The 22,474-nt window shown below is 40.1% G+C and overlaps 1 protein-coding gene across 1 annotated transcript; it reads right to left on the bottom strand.

The window, feature by feature from the left end:
* Positions 1-2,957: 2,957 nt before the first annotated feature.
* On the bottom strand, positions 2,958-22,454 carry LOC138961209 (beta-catenin-like protein 1). The gene is made up of 16 exons (XM_070332812.1): positions 22,386-22,454; positions 19,870-20,019; positions 19,241-19,347; positions 17,373-17,512; positions 16,401-16,498; positions 14,244-14,337; positions 13,619-13,710; positions 13,172-13,244; positions 12,140-12,198; positions 9,707-9,855; positions 7,684-7,862; positions 7,357-7,454; positions 5,312-5,392; positions 4,755-4,892; positions 4,255-4,327; positions 2,958-3,338 (listed from the first exon to the last, which is right to left on the bottom strand). Exons 1-16 carry the CDS (start codon positions 22,413-22,415, stop codon positions 3,250-3,252), a joined length of 1,650 nt encoding a protein of 549 aa, XP_070188913.1. The 5' UTR covers positions 22,416-22,454; the 3' UTR covers positions 2,958-3,249.
* Positions 22,455-22,474: the final 20 nt, after the last annotated feature.

The raw sequence follows: 22,474 nt of genomic DNA, 5'->3' as shown, positions 1-22,474 counted from the left end.
CGTCTTCTGTGGCCGTGCTTCGCTCAGGGCGCCTATCAGAGGTCCTGGCGGCGGCTTATTGGAAATCTGAGGACGTGTTCATCAATTTTTATTTGAGAGACATTGCGGCAAGGCGGCAAGATGGCAGTGCGGCTTTGCCTGCTCTCGTGGCTGCAGGGCAGGTCCTGCGGTCGTAAGTTGGTAAGTACCCTCCTCCTATAGTAGCAATCTGCTATATGTGAGTTGGGTAAGATATGTAATTTAATTAAAAATTTTAATAATAAATTTTCATTTGATTAATATACTTACCCAACTCACATCGTTTATTCCCTCCCGCCTCCCCGCTGTGGGGGGTATGGGGGTCTAAAAAAGTAGTGAGTTGGGCTTCGTGTAGAATGACAAGATGGCGGCATATGCGCGCGCATATGGAAGGCAGCCTCCCTTACGGGCTGGCTTGGATACCCTTACGGGTCTCGGTCACTCTTTTTTAGAGGCGTCTTCCTTGTTGCTAAGGGGACGCGTACAGCGATATCAGCACTGAACTATGGGTTAATTGCTATATGTGAGTTGGGTAAGTATATTAATCAAATGAAAATTTATTATTAAAATTTTTAAGTTTCGCTCCACGCGACTTGCTTATTAACTCCAAAATTTAACAGATCGTAGAAAATTATGTCTAGAGCCAATACCTGAAGGTTTGTGACTTCTCTCCCTAGTTTTTATGTAAGTTCCTTCAGTTTGAGAAACATGGGTCCGCACATCCCCACGATGTCTTCCGTGTGTAGTCTAAATTTGACCTTTTTTTTTAATTATTACATATACTTCTCGCTGAAATTTAATGATCTTTTAGGACATAAGAGCTTTTTATGTGTCTGAGGCATTCTTAAAAGCTCATTAAAAAATTCCAACTGGTTTAAGAGATACTGTATTTGCAATTAAACACCCTTCTGGGTCCACACGGACCCGACCGGCGAAGGTTAATTGTGTGAGCATTAACATATCAGACTCCAGGTGTAGTGTGCACAAGAAAGTGCCCGAGTGGGTGAACTCAAGCACTAGTTCCGAATGGTAGAAATATCAAACAAATCTCAATTTTAACTGTGTTTGGTTTCAACCCAGTTGGGCACTTTCTTATGCACACCATCCATGATACAGTGAAACCCGGCTATATTGAAGTAGGCTATATTGAAATCCCGGCTATATTGAAGAATTTTTCAGGTCCCGGCTGAAGCTCTACTTTTTCTTTGTTAAAAAATGTTGGCTACATTGAAGTCGGCTATATTGAAATCCCGGCTATATTGAAACAAAAATTCAGCCCACGGGACGTTTTTACCTGGCTATATTAAATGTTTGCTCCAAAGATTTGTTTAACTTTTTATTTTTAAGAACAATGACTGCGCGGGCGCCGAATGATATGACACGCCTCTGTCAGCGCAATCAGTTGAGGAAGGGGAGAGGCCAAATCAGCATCAACTTTCGAGTCAGGAGGTCTCTGATAACAATTTAAGTCTAACAATGCCGCGGGCCTCTGACAGCTACGCCATGTAGTCTTGTGGTGCGTAGATCTCCCCGACTTAATTTTTCTTGTTCATGCGAGTAGTTTGCCTTTGTACACAAGCAAAAATGGCTGCAAAACAAACAAGTCGCGTAAGGCGAAATAACAACATTTAGTCAAGCTGTCGAACTCACAGAATGAAACTGAACGCACTGCATTTTTTTCACAATGACCGTAGTCCGCCGCTCGTACAAAAGGCAGTGAAATTAACGAGCATGTTTAGTGCGGTAGAGGTTTTGCTGTGCTGCAAAGCACGCTTTTCTGTACCTCTCTTTGCTTTAACTTTCTGAGCGTGTTTTTAATCCAAACATATCATATCTATATGTTTTTGGAATCAGGAACCGACAAGGAATAAGATGAAATTGTTTTTAAATCGATTTCGGAAATTTAATCTTAATCATAATTTTTATTTTTAGAGCTTGTTTTTAATCCGAATATAACTAATTTATATGTTTTTGGAATCCGAAAATGATGGAGAATAAGATGAACGTAAATTTGGATCGTTTTATAAAAAAAATAATTTAAATTACAATTTTCGAAGTTTTAATGACCAAAGTCATTAATTAATTTGTAAGCCTCCAAGCTGAAATGCAATACCAAAGTCCAGCCTTTGTCGAAGATTGCTTGACCAAAATTTCAATCAATGTGATTGAAAAATGAGGGTGTGACAGTGCCACCTCAACTTTTACAAAAAGCCGGATATGACGTCATCAAAGACATTTATCCAAAAAATTAAAAAAACGTCCGGGGATATCATACCCAGGAACTCTCATGTCAAATTTCATAAATATCGGTCCAGTAGTTCACTCTGAATCGCTCTACACACACACACACACACACACACGCAGAAACACACACACACACACACACACACAGACAGACACACACACACACAGACCACGACCCTCGTCTCGATTACCCCTCTATGTTAAAACATTTTAGTCAAAACTTGACTAAATGTAAAAAGGGTGAGTCTGACAATTAAAAGAAAACTCGAGCTTATTCAGAAGCTGGAAACTGGCTGCAAAAAAAAGAAAGAAAGTAGCTGAGGAATATGGAATGTGTGTTTGTGTGTGTAAGGGAGGGGGGGGGGGGGGGGGGGCGTGTGTGTGAGTGTGTGTCCGAGTGTGTGTGTGTGTGTGCACAAAAAAGCAAGGAGGCTCGAAGAACAACAACCAACAGGTGAAAGATTAATGGGAATATACCTCACATCAAACGCAATGTGTGGACACGGAAATAAGAACGTATAGTGAAAAAAAGTTCGGTTACATTGAATTTCTGAAGGAACAAGGAGGGAAATTCAATATAACCGAGAATTGCCTATATTGAAGTTCCGGCTATATTGAAGGTCTTCCCGGGTCCCGTGCCACTTCAATATAGCCGGGTTTCACTGTACACGGAATGCACAGAGGCAAAAAACAGAAATATTTTTAGGTTTTTAATTTATTTTTCACATTTCTGAGAAAGACAAAATTGATAAAAAGTGCAACTAAACAATGTCAATGAATGAAAAACCATTAAAGGACACACACAAACACACGCTCACTTTTTTCATGTATTCATCCTACTCTCAAGCTGTACACAACTCGCTGTCTCTTATCAAACAAGAAATGAAGAGTAAAATGAATTGGATCTTCAGCTTTTGACACTTCAATGATACATGACAAACAAATCTTGAATTTGATGTGAGAATGTGAGAACAAAGTATTAGTTCCTCAAAATTTGTCAACAAGTTGGAGGATTCTGGACTGTTCCGCTTCTCTTGCTGCTGGATCCTTAGCATCCCCAATGTTGCCTGCATATTCTGAAATAAGAAACAAATCAACAATGATTAGTAAATAAGAAAGAAATGTGCACATGCTTACAGTAATTAGAAGATGTCAAACCAATACTACAAGATAATAAAATCAAAAAACAAATACACTGCCAACGTTCTAAAATTCAGAATCAAAAAACAAGAAAGGTGTGTTAATGGAACGTTATATTTATGACAAAACAATATGTTACATTCACAATGTTTTGTTTTGTCATAAACGTAACTTTCAATAAATTTTTCTTGTTTTCTTTTATTTTTCAGTGGAACTCCCCTTTTAAGACAAAAAAAAACCTGAGAAAATCACAAGATAACAATGAAAATGACAATAAATGAAAAAAAAGGACTTTTTGTGTGCCGATTATTGTCCATGTTTCTGGTGAGTACTCACCTGCGGTCTCTTGTTCCAATAGAAAAAAAATCGGGTCTTAAAAAGGAGGGAGTTTTAAAATGGGGGTAAATTTACTGACGTTAGGAACAAAAAGTCTGAGAAAACAGGGTCTGAAAAGGTCAAACAAAAGGGGGGGGGGGGGGGGGCGTCACTGTACAAGATTATAGATATGATTTCACTCGGCTAACTTACAGTTAGGCTCATTATATATACTCTGAGTGATTGTCATAACTGTCCAGGAAAAGAGGACAGACAGGGGCTGTGGAGGAGAACATTGACAATTCTTACCTAAAAGAACAGAAATATGATGTAGAAATTATACATATACAAAGAAAACACAAAAAGAATTAAAGCCAACAGTTCGCCTGAATGGTAGGGTAAAAGTGGTCATACATGTAAAAACCCACTCATGCAAAAACATGAGTGAACATGGGAGTTTCAGCCCACGAACGAAGAAGAAAAAGAAAGGCAAAAATTCATAAATGTCAATTTTACTCAGAGGCCAACTTTCATTACCTCTCATTATGCCCCTGATAACCTTGATTGATCCACCACGCATGTTCAAAATCTGCATCACTCTTGATTTGACCTGAAACAAATGTTACAAAATGTAAGCTATCTGGAAACCTGATGCGTCCGTTTAGCCCACCACAAATTCTGTACATTGCCAAACAGAAGAGAAAACAACATGCCCACATATTCTTACAACATGCACTTATTAACAGAATACACAGCAAGACATGCATAACATTGCCTGAGATTGTTTTACAAAGAAAGATGGAATTGTCTTAGTAACTGACAGGAACTGTCTATAGTACATGTATATGCTTACCTGGCAAAATTCGTTGAGACTTTTTAACAACAATAAAAAAATTCACACAATTTTATGTCCTTTTTTTCTGAGAACAACTATTCTCACATTTGAAGAGTGAAATTCAGACCATACAGACTTAAAAGATACAAAGCCGTTTTACTATCAGAGCATGTACTCAAAAAGAAAAGTGACCAGAACTTACAGAGGAAGCACCAGAGGCACAGACTTCCAGCATGATGTAGTCGATCAACTGTAGCGTGAAGAGCCCAGAGTCCAGGCGTTTCAGGTAAAACTCATCCTCCATGTCTTCATCCACCTCTTCTCCCGCCTGTTTCAACCTCTGCAAAGTTCACACACAGCAAGACTTATTCGCTGATTTCCTCATCAATTAAAAGTTTTAAAAAATGTAGTCAACAAAGACACTCAACTGTGCCTTCAGGGAACTGCTTTTTTTAGAACTGACTTTTATAGAATATTCTGGCCCAATTTTGTTAATTTACATTTCTGCAGAGCCTGTAATTTTAGTCAGAAAACACATTCACAAATAAGAGCATGTTCACACACACACACACGATATTTACATTTCTGCAGAGCCTGAAATTTTGCAGTCAGAGAACACATTCACAAATGAGAGCACATTCACACACACACACACACACACACACACACACACACACACACACACACACACACACACACACACACACACACAGGGTGGATTAATGTTGATATCACAAGTATGTTAACTGAGATACTTACATGCTTTTCTTTTTCTATGGAGTCATCACACTGTCGCACCTTGTCCAGGTACTTGAAATGCAGCTCCATCAGTCTCTCTACCTGTTGACAGTTACACATCTTGCAGTGATAGTTACACATCTTGCAAGGACAGTTACACATCTTGCAGTGACAGTTACACATCTTGCAGTGACAATGTGTTCACAGTGACTGCTCATTTTGGTGCACCTACTGTGCTAACGACTAACTACATTATGTGTAATGTTTTGTTTCATATTTCTACCATTCAAATTTTGGTCATTTGACAGCCAAAAGACCATTGGGTCGGAGTACTTGCGAATGTTTTCTGTTGTAAAAAAGCAACCACTTTGTGCTTATACCATTACTTTAGTAAATAAAATAAATTGTCATTGTCACTGCCATCATTGTCATTACCTCCCTTTACCTGAAGCCCTTATCAACTTGAGAGCAACTGCAGTACACGGAACTTTCTTTCTTTATTTGGTGTTTAACGTCGTTTTCAACCACGAAGGTTATATCGCGACGGGGAAAGGGGGGAGATGGGATAGAGCCACTTGTCAATTGTTTCTTGTTCACAAAAGCACTAATCAAAAATCTGCTCCAGGGGCTTGCAACGTAGTACAATGTATTACCTTACTGGGAGAATGCAAATTTCCAGTACACAGGACTTAACATTTCTTACATACTGCTTGACTAAAATCTTTACAAAAATTGACTATATTCTATACAAGAAACACTTAACAAGGGTAAAAAGAGAAACAGAATCCGTTAGTCGCCTCTTACGACATGCTGGGGAGCATCGGGTAAATTCTTCCCCCTAACCCGCGGGGGGTAGTACACGGAACCCCCCATTTAAGACTTCCCAAATCTAAGAAACTCAGGTCTTGAAAGAGAAGGAGTCTAAAATGGGGCGACATTTACAGATGCTTTCAACAGAAATTCTGAAAGAGTATAAATCCAAAAACAAATAGACTGCCAACGTTCCAACATTCACGTAACATTTTGTTTTGTCCTAATTAAACGTTCCAACATTCACGTAACATTTTGTTTCGTCCTAATTAAACGTTCCAACATTCACGTCACATTTTGTTTCGTCCTAATTAAACGTTCCAACATTCACCTAACATTTTGTTTCGTCCTAATTAAACGTTCCAACATTCACCTAACATTTTGTTTTGTCCTAATTAAACGTTCCAACATTCACGTGACATTTTGTTTCGTCCTAATTAAACGTTCCAAAATTCACGTGACATTTTGTTTCGTCCTAATTAAACGTTCCAACATTCACGTAACATTTTGTTTTGTCCTAATTAAACGTTCCTTGCGGCCCTATGCTCCACAGGGAGTCTACAGGAATAAGTCAAGTCAAGTCAATTAAACGTTCCAACATTCACGTAACATTTTGTTTTGTCCTAATTAAACGTTCCAAAAACACACCTTTCTTGTTTTCTGATTCCGAAAGAGTAGAGTCTTGAAAGGCGAGAGTTCTTAAAAGGAGGGCTCCATTGTAATAAAATCTACTCATTTACAAGCTGTTAATTACACATCAATGGAACAATGGGCGGGGACGTAGCTCAGTTGGTAGCGCGCTGGCTTTGTAGCCAGTTGGTCGCTATCAGCGTGGGTTCGATCCCCACGTTCGGCGAGAGATTTATTTCTCGAAGTCAACTTTGTGCAGACTCTTTTCGGTGTCCGAACACCCCCGTGTGCACACATGCGCACAAAAAAATCCCACGTTCACAGCGAAAGTCTAAGGGCTTGGAAAACACGAAGACACGCATGCATCATCTCTCGTCTCCGATTATCATGATCGTATTTCGATACTTTGACGAGACAAACCCAATGCTGGTGTGTCGAAGAAGACAGCCACAGCGGACTTGTTCGAATCAAAGTATCACACCATATCTTCAACGTATTACCAATACCTGTCCCAATATAGACCAGTTGGTCTAAGAGGACGTTAAACCCTAATAGTCAGTCATGGAACAATGCTTGTTTTGCACAAACACACACAACACCAGAAAATACTTGCAGGGTCTTCTTACCTTTTCATGGTCATTTTCCGTGAACTTGCTCAACAGTCTTTGCCTCTGTGTGCCGTGGCTGTTTCGCAATAATGACGCAATGATGGAGCAGATGTGTTCTGCACACACAATAACAGAGCTGAATACACTATCAGCAACATATGAAATACATAAATGTTTTAGGAAAAACATCTTTCAAAAAGCAAACTCTTGGGGCTGTCAAATAACAAACGTTTGAATGGAAGAAATATGAAACAAAACAATACACATAATGTAACCTCAATTGTTCAGCAAACAATCTCACAAACAAATACAAACTCGTGAACACGAACTCGAAGAACTACGCACCTTCCAACTCATCTGAGGACGGCCCAGCCTTTGCTGTCTTTGGCGTTTTCATGTAAAGAGGGAAGATGGTTCGCAGACCCAGGATGTCGACAAATTTCTGACTGTTGTCGACACCGTCCACCCCAGTCATGGAATGATTGAGAACCTTGATGGCACAGTTGCGAGACAGCTTCTTCTCCCTGCAACACAGACATCTGGGTTGCTTGATTTCTTTCTAAATGCATTAAAATACAATGCAAGTTTTGGTTCAGAAGATACGGGATTTGCTCCTGTAGCATGCACAAAATCAATTCTTGCCTCTGATGACATCATCTATCTTCTATATATATATACGACTAGTGTCTGTGTGTCTGTCTGTGTATCTGTCTGTGTATCTGTCTGTGCGCGATGCACGGCCAAAGTTCTCGATGGATCTGCTTCAAATTTGGTGGGCATATTCAGGTAGACCCCGCAGAGAACCTGGTCGATGAGAATTTTCAACACGTGCTCTCAGCGCGCAGAGCGCTGAACCGATTTTGGTTTTTCTGTTCATTTCACCATTCCCAGTAACTCTTCCTTATCTTCTCCAGTGTTTTCAGCGTTTATCTCCCTTCCTTCGTGTGGCGTCAATCCATATTCCCGTTACTACGTTACTATTTTTAGAATGTCACTGCACTGTCCAGAACGCTTTCATTGCACCCGTAAGTTGTCCTTACTGTAAAAGTGAAAAGGTCGAATCAATTTATAGCCACACGAAAAATACACTGTCATCTATCTCTACATATTTATAGATATAGATACATATATATATACGGCTTCTCTGTGTGTGTGTGTGTTTGTGTGTGTGTGTGGGCAACACCTGTGGATTGTAGAGTTCTGTTTGTGATGTGGTCTGGCGGCTTTGGTGTGTCTGTATGTGCACAGAGCATTATCAACTCAACCCCACCCCCTGCCCTCCTCTCCTTATTTTTTGTTTCTTTCTTTCCTCTTTTTGAAAGCGGACAAACACTCAAGTCCTTAATGGCTCAAAACCGTAGGACTTTTAATATTAATTTTAACGTGTCTGTATGTTCAGGCCTTCCTTCGAGAAGCCATAACAGTTATTCTCACTCCCGTTTGAGTGGACTTCGCCTTCAAAGGTGATTGTGGTGTTTCGGCACTCGGTTACATTTGGCGTCGTCGACAGCGATGGGACTCGACATGAAATGTTCAGGCCACTGAATCATTTTCGTGCTGTTCCCATTCCACCTGAGAGGGACCTAAGCTTGGCGGGTCCATGGTTCGGAACTTTGGGGACAAAGTTCATTCAAAGGGGGTCGAGTGTGACAGGGAGACTACCGTCGCCCTTCACAGCAGACTCTGCAGAGTTGTTCGCCTTAGAAGTTGTGGGCTTTCCTTGCATGTACCCGTAAGTTGTCCTCACTGTAAAAGTGCAAAGGTCGAATCTATTTATCGAAAATCCACTGTCATCTATCTCTATATATTTATAGATATAGATAGATATATACGGCTTCTGTGTCTGTGTGTGTGTGGAGGCAACACATGTGGATTGTAGAGTTCTGTTTGTGATGGGGTCTGGCGGCTTTTGTCTGTCTGTATGTTCTGGCATTTGAGAAGCCATAACAGATAATATAGGGCTTGGAAATAAGCTCTAAAATTCTCAATCCCGTTTGAGAGGACTTCGCCTTCAAAGGTGATTGTGGTGAACCGCCACGCTGTCTGTCTCTGTCTCGCGATTCACCCCGGCGAAGCCGGGTATTCCTCTAGTTTTACATATATAACCAGGGAAGCTAGGTCGCACACACAACTTCAAACTGATTAAATGGCCAAAAGACATTCCCAGTACACACGAGTATTTCCATCCCCAAGAATGCAATGAAGAGGTATTGAACAAACACACCTTCAAGTATAAAATTGGGGCACACACGGATAGAGGCATCCTTGCACAGCTCTGCACACACACACACACACACATATACACACCCACCACACACACACAAACACACCCAAACACATACACACACGCACACACACACCAGATCACCTGAGCATGAGATTCATCAGTTGCAGCCCTTCACCCTTGAGGAAGCGAGCGCGGTTGGCTGAGTACATCAGAGCAGAACACATACAGTTGAACAGATTCTCCATATACTCCACTTCTTCTTTGTTTGCAGGGTCATGTCTTTTGTATGTCTGTTGTCAACAACAACAACAACAAAATCACATTAAAAGTTGAAGTGATCATAATTAGTTATGTCTGTTTATTCTCGCAGACAGACCGGAGCTTTTCACTATCTGCGCAGCATTATCAGACAGCTGCTTTTTGACCATAATTTTTTTTCTGTCAAATTCTTATTCAGCGGGTCCAATTTGTTGTTGCTTTTGTTATTGTTCCTATAAATGCGGGCCGACAGTGTGGTCGTGTGCGTGAGTAGGAAAACTGACTTGGTGAAGAGTAAGAATGACTCATGCTAGAAAACCAGAAAAAACTCAGGTCCGTTCAAATTTTAATCAGGGTTGTACATAGGTTTCAGTACACACGAGATTATTCATACCTTGAGTTTACTTTACAACAAACGACAACGTTCAAGTTTCAACTAATGAAGTAGATTCCTTTCAATTCCAAACAAATACCATAAACCTAAGAGTTTCAAGGGGCTCTAACAAGTGACGGAATTTTGAGTTTAAGGGAATTCAAACAAGGTAAAAACTGACAGAAGAAACAAACAAAAAACACAGATTAGTCAATACATTCATAAAGTCAATGCAATGTCATCACGAAACTAACAACTGTTAACTTATAAATACGTTGTTGACTCACTGGGACTATAGACTAGAGTCTTAAAGACAAAGTGTCTGATAAATGAAGAAAAACCGTCGTGTTCAACGATGAAGAAAAATATTGAAAAGATTAAAAATACAAATATGAAAAATATTCTAAGTCCCAGACCGAAGCAAAAGACCAAAAAAGTTATAAAAAAGAAAATGTAGTCAGAGTCCATCAACGGAGCAAAACACCCAAAAAGTTATAAATAAAATTAATCTGTCCAAGTCCAATAAAGGCTGAAAACACCAGAATAGTTATAGATTAGCCCAAGTCCAGTAAATAATAGAAGCATCAAAATTCTTATAAACAAACAGCAGACATCTTGTATTAAGGGACATAACGTCATTATACCTCACTAGAGTTATCCTCCCCAATCTCAAAAACGTTGATTCATTTATACAAAAGAGGCTTCAATACAATAAAATTCCACAAAGAAAAACGTTCCTAACAGCAGGCAAAAACAATTTGAGTTTGAGAAATAAAAAATGTTTCCAGAATTGTGAAAGCTCAACAATGGCCGACAATGTGAAGGTCACAAAGTCACATAAAACTAGCTTCTGTTACCTTTACCAGCCTCTCCAAGAAACAGCTCACATTTTCAAATTCAACAGATAATTCCATATTTGACCTATCCATACAAAACGTAGCAATAAAGAGAATGAAAGCAAGACAAACCTTATGGCTCCACAGTAGGCTCACCACGATCACACCATTGGCATTAGGCATTCAGAAAAGGTTCTCACGTTTAAAACATATTTCCATTCAACAAAATCTCCAGCTACAACAAAACGGTCCTCTCCGGTCAAACAGGAAAACAACACTAACAGGTGAGTACACAAAATTCCCAGAAACCCTTGGGGCAAAACACAAAGCTATGACGATTTTCACAAGAACAATCTAGAAAGGTGTCAACACAAAAAGACAGGCACAAGGAAACAAAAGAAAAGACACAGAAAAGATAGAGGATTTACAGAACAAAAACCACACACAATTCCACCAAATTGCATAGCATCTCGAGTTACCACACAATAAGGTCAAATTAAATGCAGTTAAACTTCTAGAAAAATAAAGACATTATAGCTGAATATAACAACAACAAAAAATAAAAAATAAAAAATCGATAGGAAAATTACAAAAATCCCCCAAACGCAAAATGCAACAAACCACCCAAAACGAAAAATAAGGCGCAGAACTATGGCATTTACAGTTCCTGTCATGGTGTTTTTGTTTTAGTTTTAGTTTCCACTTTTATGAGAAGTCCCACTGACAATTCACACACAACAGACTATACAAAGTCTGTCAACTGACTTGTCAAATATGGATTCAAAGCAAATTTATACAGTAGAAACAGGGTATCTAGGTCCTTTTACTACATGACTCTTTTGGTGACATGGTTTGCTGACTGATTGAATTTTGGCTCGTTTGAGCCATATTGCAATGAAAAGTAAGCTGGTACCTTCCCATTTTGGTTAAAGTAACTCAAAACATGGACCACAGGAAGGTGTCCTTCGTGGGGAAGTGTCATCTTAAAAAAGGGTCTTTACATTAAGGTTTTCACTTCATGTCATACAGATACAGTCCAGAAACTAATAATCTATAATAAGAACAAATGTGGGGTTGGGGGAGGGGCAATAAATTACAAAAACTCACAGCCAACTGTTGCAGCAAGACGTCAATGCCTTCCTGTTCTCCCAACAGCTGCCTCACCTCTGAAAATGAGAGCAAAATTGACCTCACATCATTAACCTTCAGTTGTACAATTTCTTGACTGTAAAATAATTAATCTGACACTTGGAGAAAACTGAAGAATCAGGAGACAAGAGAGATTATGTCACTAGGGGTCACTTTCATTTGAAAATAACAAAGAAACTGCTATTGTAGCAAAAAAAGGAAACACAGATTGGTAACACAATATATTTTCCAAACAAGAAGAGCAAACTCTCGATCGAGTCACTTTCGCAGTTCTGAATATTATATGAGGCATCAGATGGACAGGAAGAAATTGCTATTCACAACACAATGAGTCACGTTCACATAAAATTTGAGCCCGGTCACTTTTATAGTTTCCGAGAAAAGCCCAACGTTAAGTTGTGTGTTGCCGAACAGAAAAGGCTAGTTATCTCCCTTGTTTTTCTGATAACGTTCGTAAAAGGCTACAGATGTAAATACTTTGATGTAAAGAATAATCCTACAAAGTTTCAATCACATCCGATGAACTTTGTCAAAGATATAAAATGTCTAATTTTTCCTTTGACGCTGACCTGTGACCTTGAAAAAGGTCAAAGGTCAACGAAACCATCGTTAAAGTGTAGAGGTCATTGGAGGTCACGACTAAACAAAATATGAGCCCGATCGCTTTGATAGTTTCCGAGAAAAAATATAAAATGTCTAATTTTTCCTTTGACGCTGACCTGTGACCTTGTCAAAGGTCAACGAAACCATCGTTAAAGTGTAGAGGTCATTGGAGGTCACGACTAAACAAAATATGAGCCCGATCGCTTTGATAGTTTCCGAGAAAAGTCCAACGTTAAGGTGGTGTCTACGGACGGCCGGACGGCCGGCCGGACAGACTAACACTGACCGATTACATAGAGTCACTTTTTCTCAAGTGACTCAAAAAACCCAACTCCCGTTATTTTGGAATGCTGGAATCATTCAAAATATCACAGAAATAAGTCTTACCATCAGAATTCTGTAACAGGATTGCCATGATTTCGCTGGCATACAGTTTGTTGACATCAAATGGCAACTTCATCTGAAATGAATTAAAAGTAAAACAAGAGTAAAGCAACACATCCTGGAAATTAATGCACAAAGATACATTTGGCAGAGGTTTCCAATGAAAATCCTTTCCCAACTGTAATTCAACTATTTGCCTTAGCATTATGAACACAGTTTTGTGATGGTCAGACTACCTGTGTGTACAGAGAGTGACTTAAGAAACTTAAACAATGAAAGAAATGACTGTTTCTAGTAAGCCTATGTTGTAACAGAGTGGTGTCAAACTAGCTTGAATACTTTGGAAAATGTTATTTCCTGAGAAATTGTTTTATTTGAACACACACACACACACACACACACACACACACACACACACACACACACACACAAACAGCAAATACAACTTACCTTGACTCTTTTCAAAAGCCACACCAACAACCCCTGCTGGGCAGCATCCCCAGATACTTCTGTGCGGAACTCTGTGACGTTTTCTATGATTGCTGGAAAACAGGATTCATTCTCTTGTGAAGATTGAGGCGTGTTCATCTGAATTTACTCTACTGAAAAATTCTGCAGCTATGACTTTGAATTGCAAGCTAACAGATCAATAATGTGCTAGGGTACAGTACATTACAAAGAGAGATAAGGGGAACATCTTGCACTAAAACTTAGTGTCAAAACAACAAAACATATCCTTGTGAACCAGTGATTATTCAGGCTCTAACTACAACATCAGATATTGAGAAAATAAACAGCCATACGCTTCTTTTCAACCACTTTGCACCTGTCTTGAACTTGAAGAGAATGACACTTTATTTTTTCAACCATTCTAACATATTTTCCGAATGATTCAGGGAACGCTAATGTAGCTCAGTACTAACTGATATTAAGCCCTTCCTTAGTACCAGTTAACTTTACACGGAAAATATTCCAATGCATGTGCTTGGTCAATGGAGTGCAATGAATCTTGAAAGTAAAACAAATGCAGCAAATACACACACACACATGTACAAACAAACAAACAAAATGTTACCCAGTGAGTTGTGGACACCGTCAGCCTCCTCTTTGACGGTTTCGTCGAGTCGCTCCATGTTCTGAACCAGCATGGCTGTTATCTGACCCTCCAGCTGTGGTGATAAAATTCACAACTACCGATGACGGATAAGACAATGGTCAACCATAAAGACTGGCCGAAGTGTAAATGTACAGTGGAATCAGACCTTATATGAGTAGGCTCCTAAAACAGAGGTACATTCAGACTTAAAGATACCATGAACAGAAAAATCTGAAAAGTCTAGGTCTAATATAAATGTTAACTCATTCGCTGCGTGTCAGAACTGGAATTCCGACACCTGTGTTTAGCGTTGGCTGCGTGCCGGTACTTGAGTTCCGACGGATATCACGAATTTTTAACGGTGTAAACGGTCCTGCTGACCAAGGGAAACAACCCCTGCAATGAACTTCTATCTGTCTACAGTGGTACCATTCACTGTAAACAGTTCCTTCCCTTAAATTGTTGGGATTAATAAAAATTTTGTTGACGGTGTGCGACCCACGTGTTTTGACTTTTCCAAGATGGCGGATCGTTCTGCTGAGACGTAGTAACTTGAAAAGAGTGCTAGAACGTGTTATTCAGTACGGTTCTGATCTTGACCTCAGTGATGATGATAGTGGAGATGATATTTTAGATTCTGGTGACGATTTTGTGCCAATGGACGATCATTTGGGTGATGATTCGGGCAATGCAAGTGTCGATCATGACATTGTGTATGATGAACCCATGACGTAGAAAGTTTTTTTGTTTTGCTTCAAATTGGATATTTTGCCTGGATATGAAGACAACAAAAGGTATGTACTTTCAAATGTTTCATATATTTTCTAAAAGAGTAAGTTCCAAACTTTGCAAAAACATAAGGTATGTAAGGTTATCTTGTGTTGTTGATTTTTAATAATTTTTTCAAAATGGCTCTAAATCGCGCGTTGGCAGGGAACACAGGGGAAATTTAGACGCGCAGCGAATGAGTTAAACAAGTCGCGTAAGGCGAAATTACTACATTTAGTCAAGGTGTGGAACTAACAGAATGAAACTGAACGCACTGCATTTTTTCACAATAACCGTAGTCCGCTGCTCGAGCTAAACGCAGTGAAACTGACAAGACTGTTTTGCGCGGTAGTGGTTTCGCTGTGCTGCATAGCATGCTTTTCTGTACCTCTCTTCGTTTTAACTTTCTGAGCGTGTTTTTAATCCAAACATATGTTTTTGGAATCAGGAACCGACAAGGAATAAGATGAAATTGTTTCTAAATCGATTTCGAAAATTTAATTTTGATCATCATTTTTATATTTTTATTTTTCAGAGCTTGTTTTTAATCCGAATATAACATATTTATGTTTTTGGAATCAGGAAATGATGAAGAATAAGATAAACGTAAATTTGGATCGTTTTATTAAAAAAATTTTTTTTTACAATTTTCAGATTTTTAATGACCAAAGTCATTAATTAATTTTGAAGCCTCCAAGCTGAAATGCAATACCGAAGTCCGGCTTTCGTCGCAGATTGCTTTACCAAAATTTCAATCAATTTGATTGAAAAATGAGGGTGTGATAGTGCCGCCTCAACTTTTACAAAAAGCCGGATATGACGTCATCAAAAGTATTTATCGAAAAAAAGAAAAAAAGGTCCGGGGATATCATTCCCAGGAACTCTCATGTCAAATTTCATAAAGATCGGTCCAGGAGTTTTGTCTGAATCGCTCTACACACACACACGCACAGACAGACAGACAGACAGACACACACACACACACACATACACCACAACCCTCGTCTCGATTCCCCCCTCTATGTTAAAACATTTAGTCAAAACTTGACTAAATGTAAAAAGAGGGCTTAAATTGGGGGGGGGGGGGTTGTCTTAAAAAGGGGGTTCCACTGTATTGAATATAGAGATTGCAAAGAACCTTCATTCGTTCTGTGTGCATTCAAAATCCAGCATGGAAATGCACAGACATGAATTTATGTGTACACCTACAAACAGAATAAATAAGGTGTGAAATAACAAAATTTGATCAACAGACGTTTTCTGGAAATAACTCGGTCAGGATGTACCAACAGAATGCAAATCCTGACAGAGTTATTTCCAAAAATTGTCTATAGATACTACAAAACTTCAGTTATAGACTTGACATACCAAGGCATCTACCAAAGCTGTGGCATCCTCTTCACTTTCATTGAGAGTGTCAACATCTGTCAGTTCCTGCATCAAGTCCACCACTGCTATGGAAATATCTGGAACACAGAGATGTCATGCTCAACACAGCCGTACCGTAAAAGTCCACCACTGCTATGGAAATATCTGGAACACAGAGATGTCATGCTCAACACAGCCGTACCGTAAAAGTGCAAAACACACAGACTGAAACCTAAATCATGAAAGTATGCACAGCAACAGCAAGATAACTGGAAGTCTACCATTACCTGGGCAATGACTAGACCTCAACAAATGCTGAATACGACCACAGCCAGTTACTACAGTGGAAGCTCCCTTTTAAGACTCACCAATCTAAGAGTAATAAGACTTCCCCCCTTTTAAGACCCATTTTCCCCAGACTTTCTGTTCATAACCTCTGTAAATGTACCCCCATTTTCAGACTCCCTCATTTTTAAGACCTGCGCTGTGGCGGGGTGGTAAGACGTCGGCCTCTTAATCGGAAGGTCGAGGGTTCGAATTCCGGCCGCGGCCGCCTGGTGGGTTAAGTGTGGAGATTTTTCCGATCTCCCAGGTCAACTTATGTGCAGACCTGCTAGTGGCTTATCCCCCTTCGTGTGTACACGCAAGCACAAGACCAAGTGCGCACGGAAAAGATCCTGTAATCCATGTCAGAGTTCGGTGGGTTATAGAAACACGAAAATACCCAGCATGCTTCCTCCGAAAGCGGCGTATGGCTGCCTTAATGGCAGGGTAAAAACGGTCATACACGTAAAATTCCATTCGTGCAAAAACACGAGTGTACGTGGGAGTTTCAGCCCACGATCGCAGAAGAAGAAGAAGAAGAAGACCTGATTTTCTAAGATTTTTAAAGGTCTTAAAAGGGGGGTTCCAACGTACCAAAGCATTGTGGAAGTGTTCAGGTACTGTGCCAAAATTGATTTCAGTACAAACCTGTGTTTTCGTGTGAAAGAAGCTGGAGCAGGGAACGGACAGTGTTGAGTTCCACTAGCACATTGTACTGATCCGGCACTGTGGCGATCACATGCATTTGCTGCAGGATGTCATTCAGCTCAAGTTCTGATTCCATGAACCTGAAAAATAGAATGTATGCTTACTTATTGATTCTTCTATCATGTATAAACCAGCCTTTTGCAAAGAATGTACTTGGCAACATAGCAGAAGCAGACATATGTGTATGTATGTAAACAAATGTCCGCAACACACGTGTGTACTGCACAAATACACAAATGTCCGCACTATCAGTATTACATTTACACATGTACATGTACAGGGGTGTTGCTAGACATTTTCATGTTGGGACATTTGGCCGAAACTGTCAGAAAGCTTTTGGACATCTTGGAAAATGTTCGGCTATCATTTTGGCTCAAACAAAGTCACCGCAACATTGAAGCACAAGACTCAAGAGGGGAACACCAATACATACAATCATTGTCTTAGGAACACAGATTACAGGGGCGGAGCAGTTAAGCCAGAGGGGGGGGGGGGGGGGGGGGGTGTAAAACCTGGGGTCCAGGGTCCCGTTGGGGGTTCTGGGGGGCCAAGCCCCCTGAAGCTGAAGAATTTTAGCTATTTTATAAACAATGCGTGGCTTATCCTTGATTTTAAAGATGATCAACTGGTGTCAGCAGCCACTCATTATTTCTTTTAACGTTCGTATTAAATAATGGCAATTTATCTTCACTGATATCTGCTGCCGACATCATATAGTATGGTTTGAAGGAAGACATGTCGCATACTGTGACAATTAAACAATTAACTCTCTTCCCCCAGCTTTACAGACAGAAACAGAAAATAAAATTTACAAACAGATTTTTTTTTGGGGGGGAGGTGGGTCCGGAACCCTTGTAACACCCCCCCCCCCCCCCTAGTCCGCCCCTGGATTATATGTTGCTTACTGCTTACTGCAACTGAAACAATCAGCTTTGCTGATTTAACTACATCAGTTCTCTGAAACTTTTTCAAACCTTTAACTTTAATTTCTTGAAAGTAAAACTCCTCCAATCTTGTGCTAATCTTGACAAGCCTTGAGAAACATGACTGGTAAAACATCAATAAAAATAAAAAGCCATTTTGCTTGGAAACCACGATTTGCAGGACGTTTTTCATTCTCTGGCTCAGCAGATTTTGATTCGCGGTGACTATCGTCTGCTATATCGTCTGCTTCGATCGACTCGACAACACTACTACCACTCACACTGACACTGTCCACATTCGCGGTGTTCCTGTCATTTTGTCCGGAATCACTTACCTTGGCGAAGGGTAGCAAACCTTGGCCAATTTAGTTTTTTTTTCTCTTTTGGTTGCGACATGATGTTCAAATCCAAATCGAAAGCACTGACTGACTGATAAACTATCGCGAACCGGCGAACGCAAATGCTGAGAGTGTGGTTTCACTCTGGCATCTATATTTTTTGGCAATGGCTTCCGTTCAAAACATTGATGTTTCGTTTTTGGTATTCGCGAAGGAAATAAACGTCAGTCAGTTGACTAAGTACATCGGCAGCAGTTTTAGCAATCAAAGCCTGACCAACAAAAAAAAATAGGACAAACTTTGGCCGATTAAGGCGAATACTCTTCGGACATTTGGCCAATAGGGTCATGAAAGTTTCGGCAAAAGTAAAAAAAAAAATCGGCGATTGGCCGAAGGGCCGACCCAAACGACACCCCTGCATGTAGTGATGTACACACTTGTACATCAACACACACACACACACACACTCTCTCTCTCTCCCTATCTCTTTCTCTGCAAAAATTAAATCATTAAACCTGATTTGTCACAATGCCACTTATTTTCTTACTTTTCTGGCATTTCAGGGAACTTGATTCGCATTTCCTGGTTTTTGTAGACACGCTTTTCAAACTGCAGCAGCATCTTTTTCAAATTGGTTTCGTCCAGTGGCTCAGCCTGCAAAGATCACGCAACACATTATGCATTTTGGAAGAAGCAATACAAAAAGCATATACATGGTAATATTACTGACAAACAAACTGGAGGTCTAACAGACCAATAAACGCTGCCTTAACCTTTGTCAGTCCGGGTTATCAACTACACACGAAAGACATCGTGGGGCCGTGCGAACCCATGCTTCTCAAAGATGCACGCTTTTCCTTCTTTGAGAAACATGGGTCCGCACGGCCCTCACGATGTTGTAGTCTAAATTGTTGTCAGTTGTTGTTTTTTGTTACATGAAAAATATGTCTATGAAGAAACACCTGCTGTGCAGGGATGCTTTTTCTTATTAGCTGTTAGCAAGGCTGAGCTATCTCTCATCAAAATTACAACTGTTCATGATTGTTTATTGTCAACAGTGTCTGATTTACTATTTTAGACTGTACTTAACTTATCTGATAAACAAAGGGATGCTTTTATTATTAGCTGTTAGCAAGGCTGAGCGCTCTAATTTTTATTTAACTTAATTATACTCACCTCAGGCACTTCATCCATCATCTGCAGTATCCTCTCCTGGTCATTTTGTGACTGTCCACCAGCTTGACCTCCCTTGCGACGTTTGAGTGTTGGCTCATCACCATCCCCCTCCTCACCCTTCCTCTTGCTGACCAGCTCCGGCTTCTGAGGCTAAGAGTTTAGACACAAAACATAGATCTATTAAGAAATCTTGAGACGAATGGTTTGTATGATTTTTGTTGTTTATTCCAGCAACGTCTTGCTTAATTCAGGAAAGCACAGGAGCTTGCCCTAAAGCCCGTCCTTAATTGAGCCCGTAGTCGACTACACCGAAGCTTCGCAAAGTCTTAATACCGAAAACCCGCAGCTACGGCGTGGTACTTTGACCCCAACATCGCTCCTCAAGTTTTGACATGCGAAGCTTCGCCGTAGCTCGCAACGAAGTTGGGTTTTTTGTAAGAAGAGTGCTTTCGATTCAAGATGGACGACGAAATCAGACTCAATACCATAGTGAAGAATGCATTTATCGACTTTGGTTGACCCAAAGTACAAGAACTAACCTCCTACCTGTATTATTTCATACTGCGATGCTTTGACATGTCGAATGAAACTCGAAATCCCAGCGCTCACGCCAACTGGTCCCGGCCGTGCTCATTCAACGAAATAGAACACATACAATTAACTTACGTCATCATCAAGTACGTAAAGTACAATTTGTGACGTAAAGTACTCAGAAAGAAGCACACCACGCGCTGGTCGAGACTTCGCGCATTTGAGACGCCAAGACATGAAAAGATAACTCTCTTTTCCGACATAGTGCCTTCCCTTGGACTGCGACGAAGTCTAGTTCCGGTAGCTTCGCGAAGTGAGCTACGCGTAGTCGACTTCGTCCAATTAAGGACCGGCTTCAAGCCTTCCTTGACTGGGCGCAGTCTACTATGCGAAGTATACTTCTCGAAGCTGGCCGCACAAAGCTTAAGCAATAAGTTTTCGGTAAAAAGACTTTACGAAGTTTTCGTGAAGTTGACTTCGGACCTAATTAAGGACCCCCCTTAGAAATATTGTACAACATTCATCAGTTGAACTTTTGAAAAAGTAAAATGAAAAGACCCATGTAAGAGCACCAACAACAAAGGACACTATTTTTATAGCCCAATATGAATAGTGTATGTCGTGCAACTTTTATTTTCATCGTTCTAGATTATAATTCAATCAAAATAAGAGATCCTGTGATTTGTCAGATTACCGATGTTCAATTCTGATGAACAACAGAAATCTTGTCATTGAATACCTGCTGGAGAGGCGCATTGATAGACGCTCAATTAGTCTATGTAAGCCGTGAGGGTCATTTACAAGTATTAAAGACCGAGACGATAATTCATGCGAATAGATGACTTCAATCATATGATGTTAATTGATTCATAAATTCTTCTGGGCAATGCCAACGTACGTGAGTCAACTCCAAATACTGTACTACTTTTGAGAAGATAATTTCCGAGACACTATTTTGCTTTTTAAATGCTTTATCACAAACAAGGAAGAAAAAAAATGTGTGAAAGAAGTAAGCTAGAGCACACAGACACATTTCTTGGAACTTCCCCTTTGGTCAGGTGTCAATTCGACCATAATAACCTCAAAGTTTTAAATGGAAGCCTATGAAAGTGTAATAGACCTTTTCGGTATCTGAGCAGCTCTCGCGAGACACGCTCTTTGTTATGCTTTGAACATCGCGAGAACTTCGAACCTTGGCTTGCGCAGCTCGCACGAGATCGCTGTACCGCATGCTTTGCTATGCTCTGAAGTTTGCGAGAGATCACGAGAGCTTGGAATACCGATAGGGTCTATTGCACAAGTACATTCTGTTATAGTTTCAAGCTTCACTGCTTGTACATCAACTGCTCATACCTGTGCACATTTAGCATGGACATGTACACACACAAGCACACCCATTGTATGTATAGAAAATTAATGAAAGTCTTGACATCAGCAGTATAGATCACGATTTAACCCTGTGTAGGGTTCATCGTCACACTGAATGACTCTCAAACTATTCCCTTCTTTCAGTATGTGACATCACTTTCACAGTGCTTATTCTGAAGCATGCCATGAAGATATAGTCATTTAATTGCGTAGAGAAGTCTTCAGATTGCTTTAACAAAAATATTGTTTTAAGCCAAGGCCTCTTTGCCTTATTTATGTTTAGAATTGATTTCTCCCCCTCTACCGGGAAATCAATCTCCTGCAGTCAAAATATCGAAGGCTGCTTAATGCGGATTTCACAGTATTCTATTAGCGTCTGCCTATAAGTTTGACGTGTAATTCGACGAAATTGATTACGCTTTGTCAGTTGTGGTAGGTATGTGTTGTGTTTCTTGGGCAGTTGAGGGACTAAATGAAACACTCAAACGTTCACAGTATTGTGGAAAATCTAGACTGTAGTCGTCAGGGATTTGCAATAAAGTTGCACGCATGCTTAATGTCCCCTACTATACGTAAGGTCTGCAGAGGAACAAATTGAAAGCAAAAAGCTTCTGAACCTGGAACGACAGTAGCTCTCCAACGTCCATGATTGTTTTTGAGAAAATCAACTTCCGGTGGCATGTGACTTAATTCGCCCAATGAAAAC

Source organism: Littorina saxatilis, linkage group LG1 (genome assembly GCF_037325665.1).
Source record: "Littorina saxatilis isolate snail1 linkage group LG1, US_GU_Lsax_2.0, whole genome shotgun sequence".
Classification (NCBI taxonomy): Eukaryota; Metazoa; Mollusca; class Gastropoda; order Littorinimorpha; family Littorinidae; genus Littorina; species Littorina saxatilis.
The sequence above is the reverse complement of the archived record's forward strand: the minus strand, read 5'-3'. Positions and strand labels throughout refer to the sequence as shown.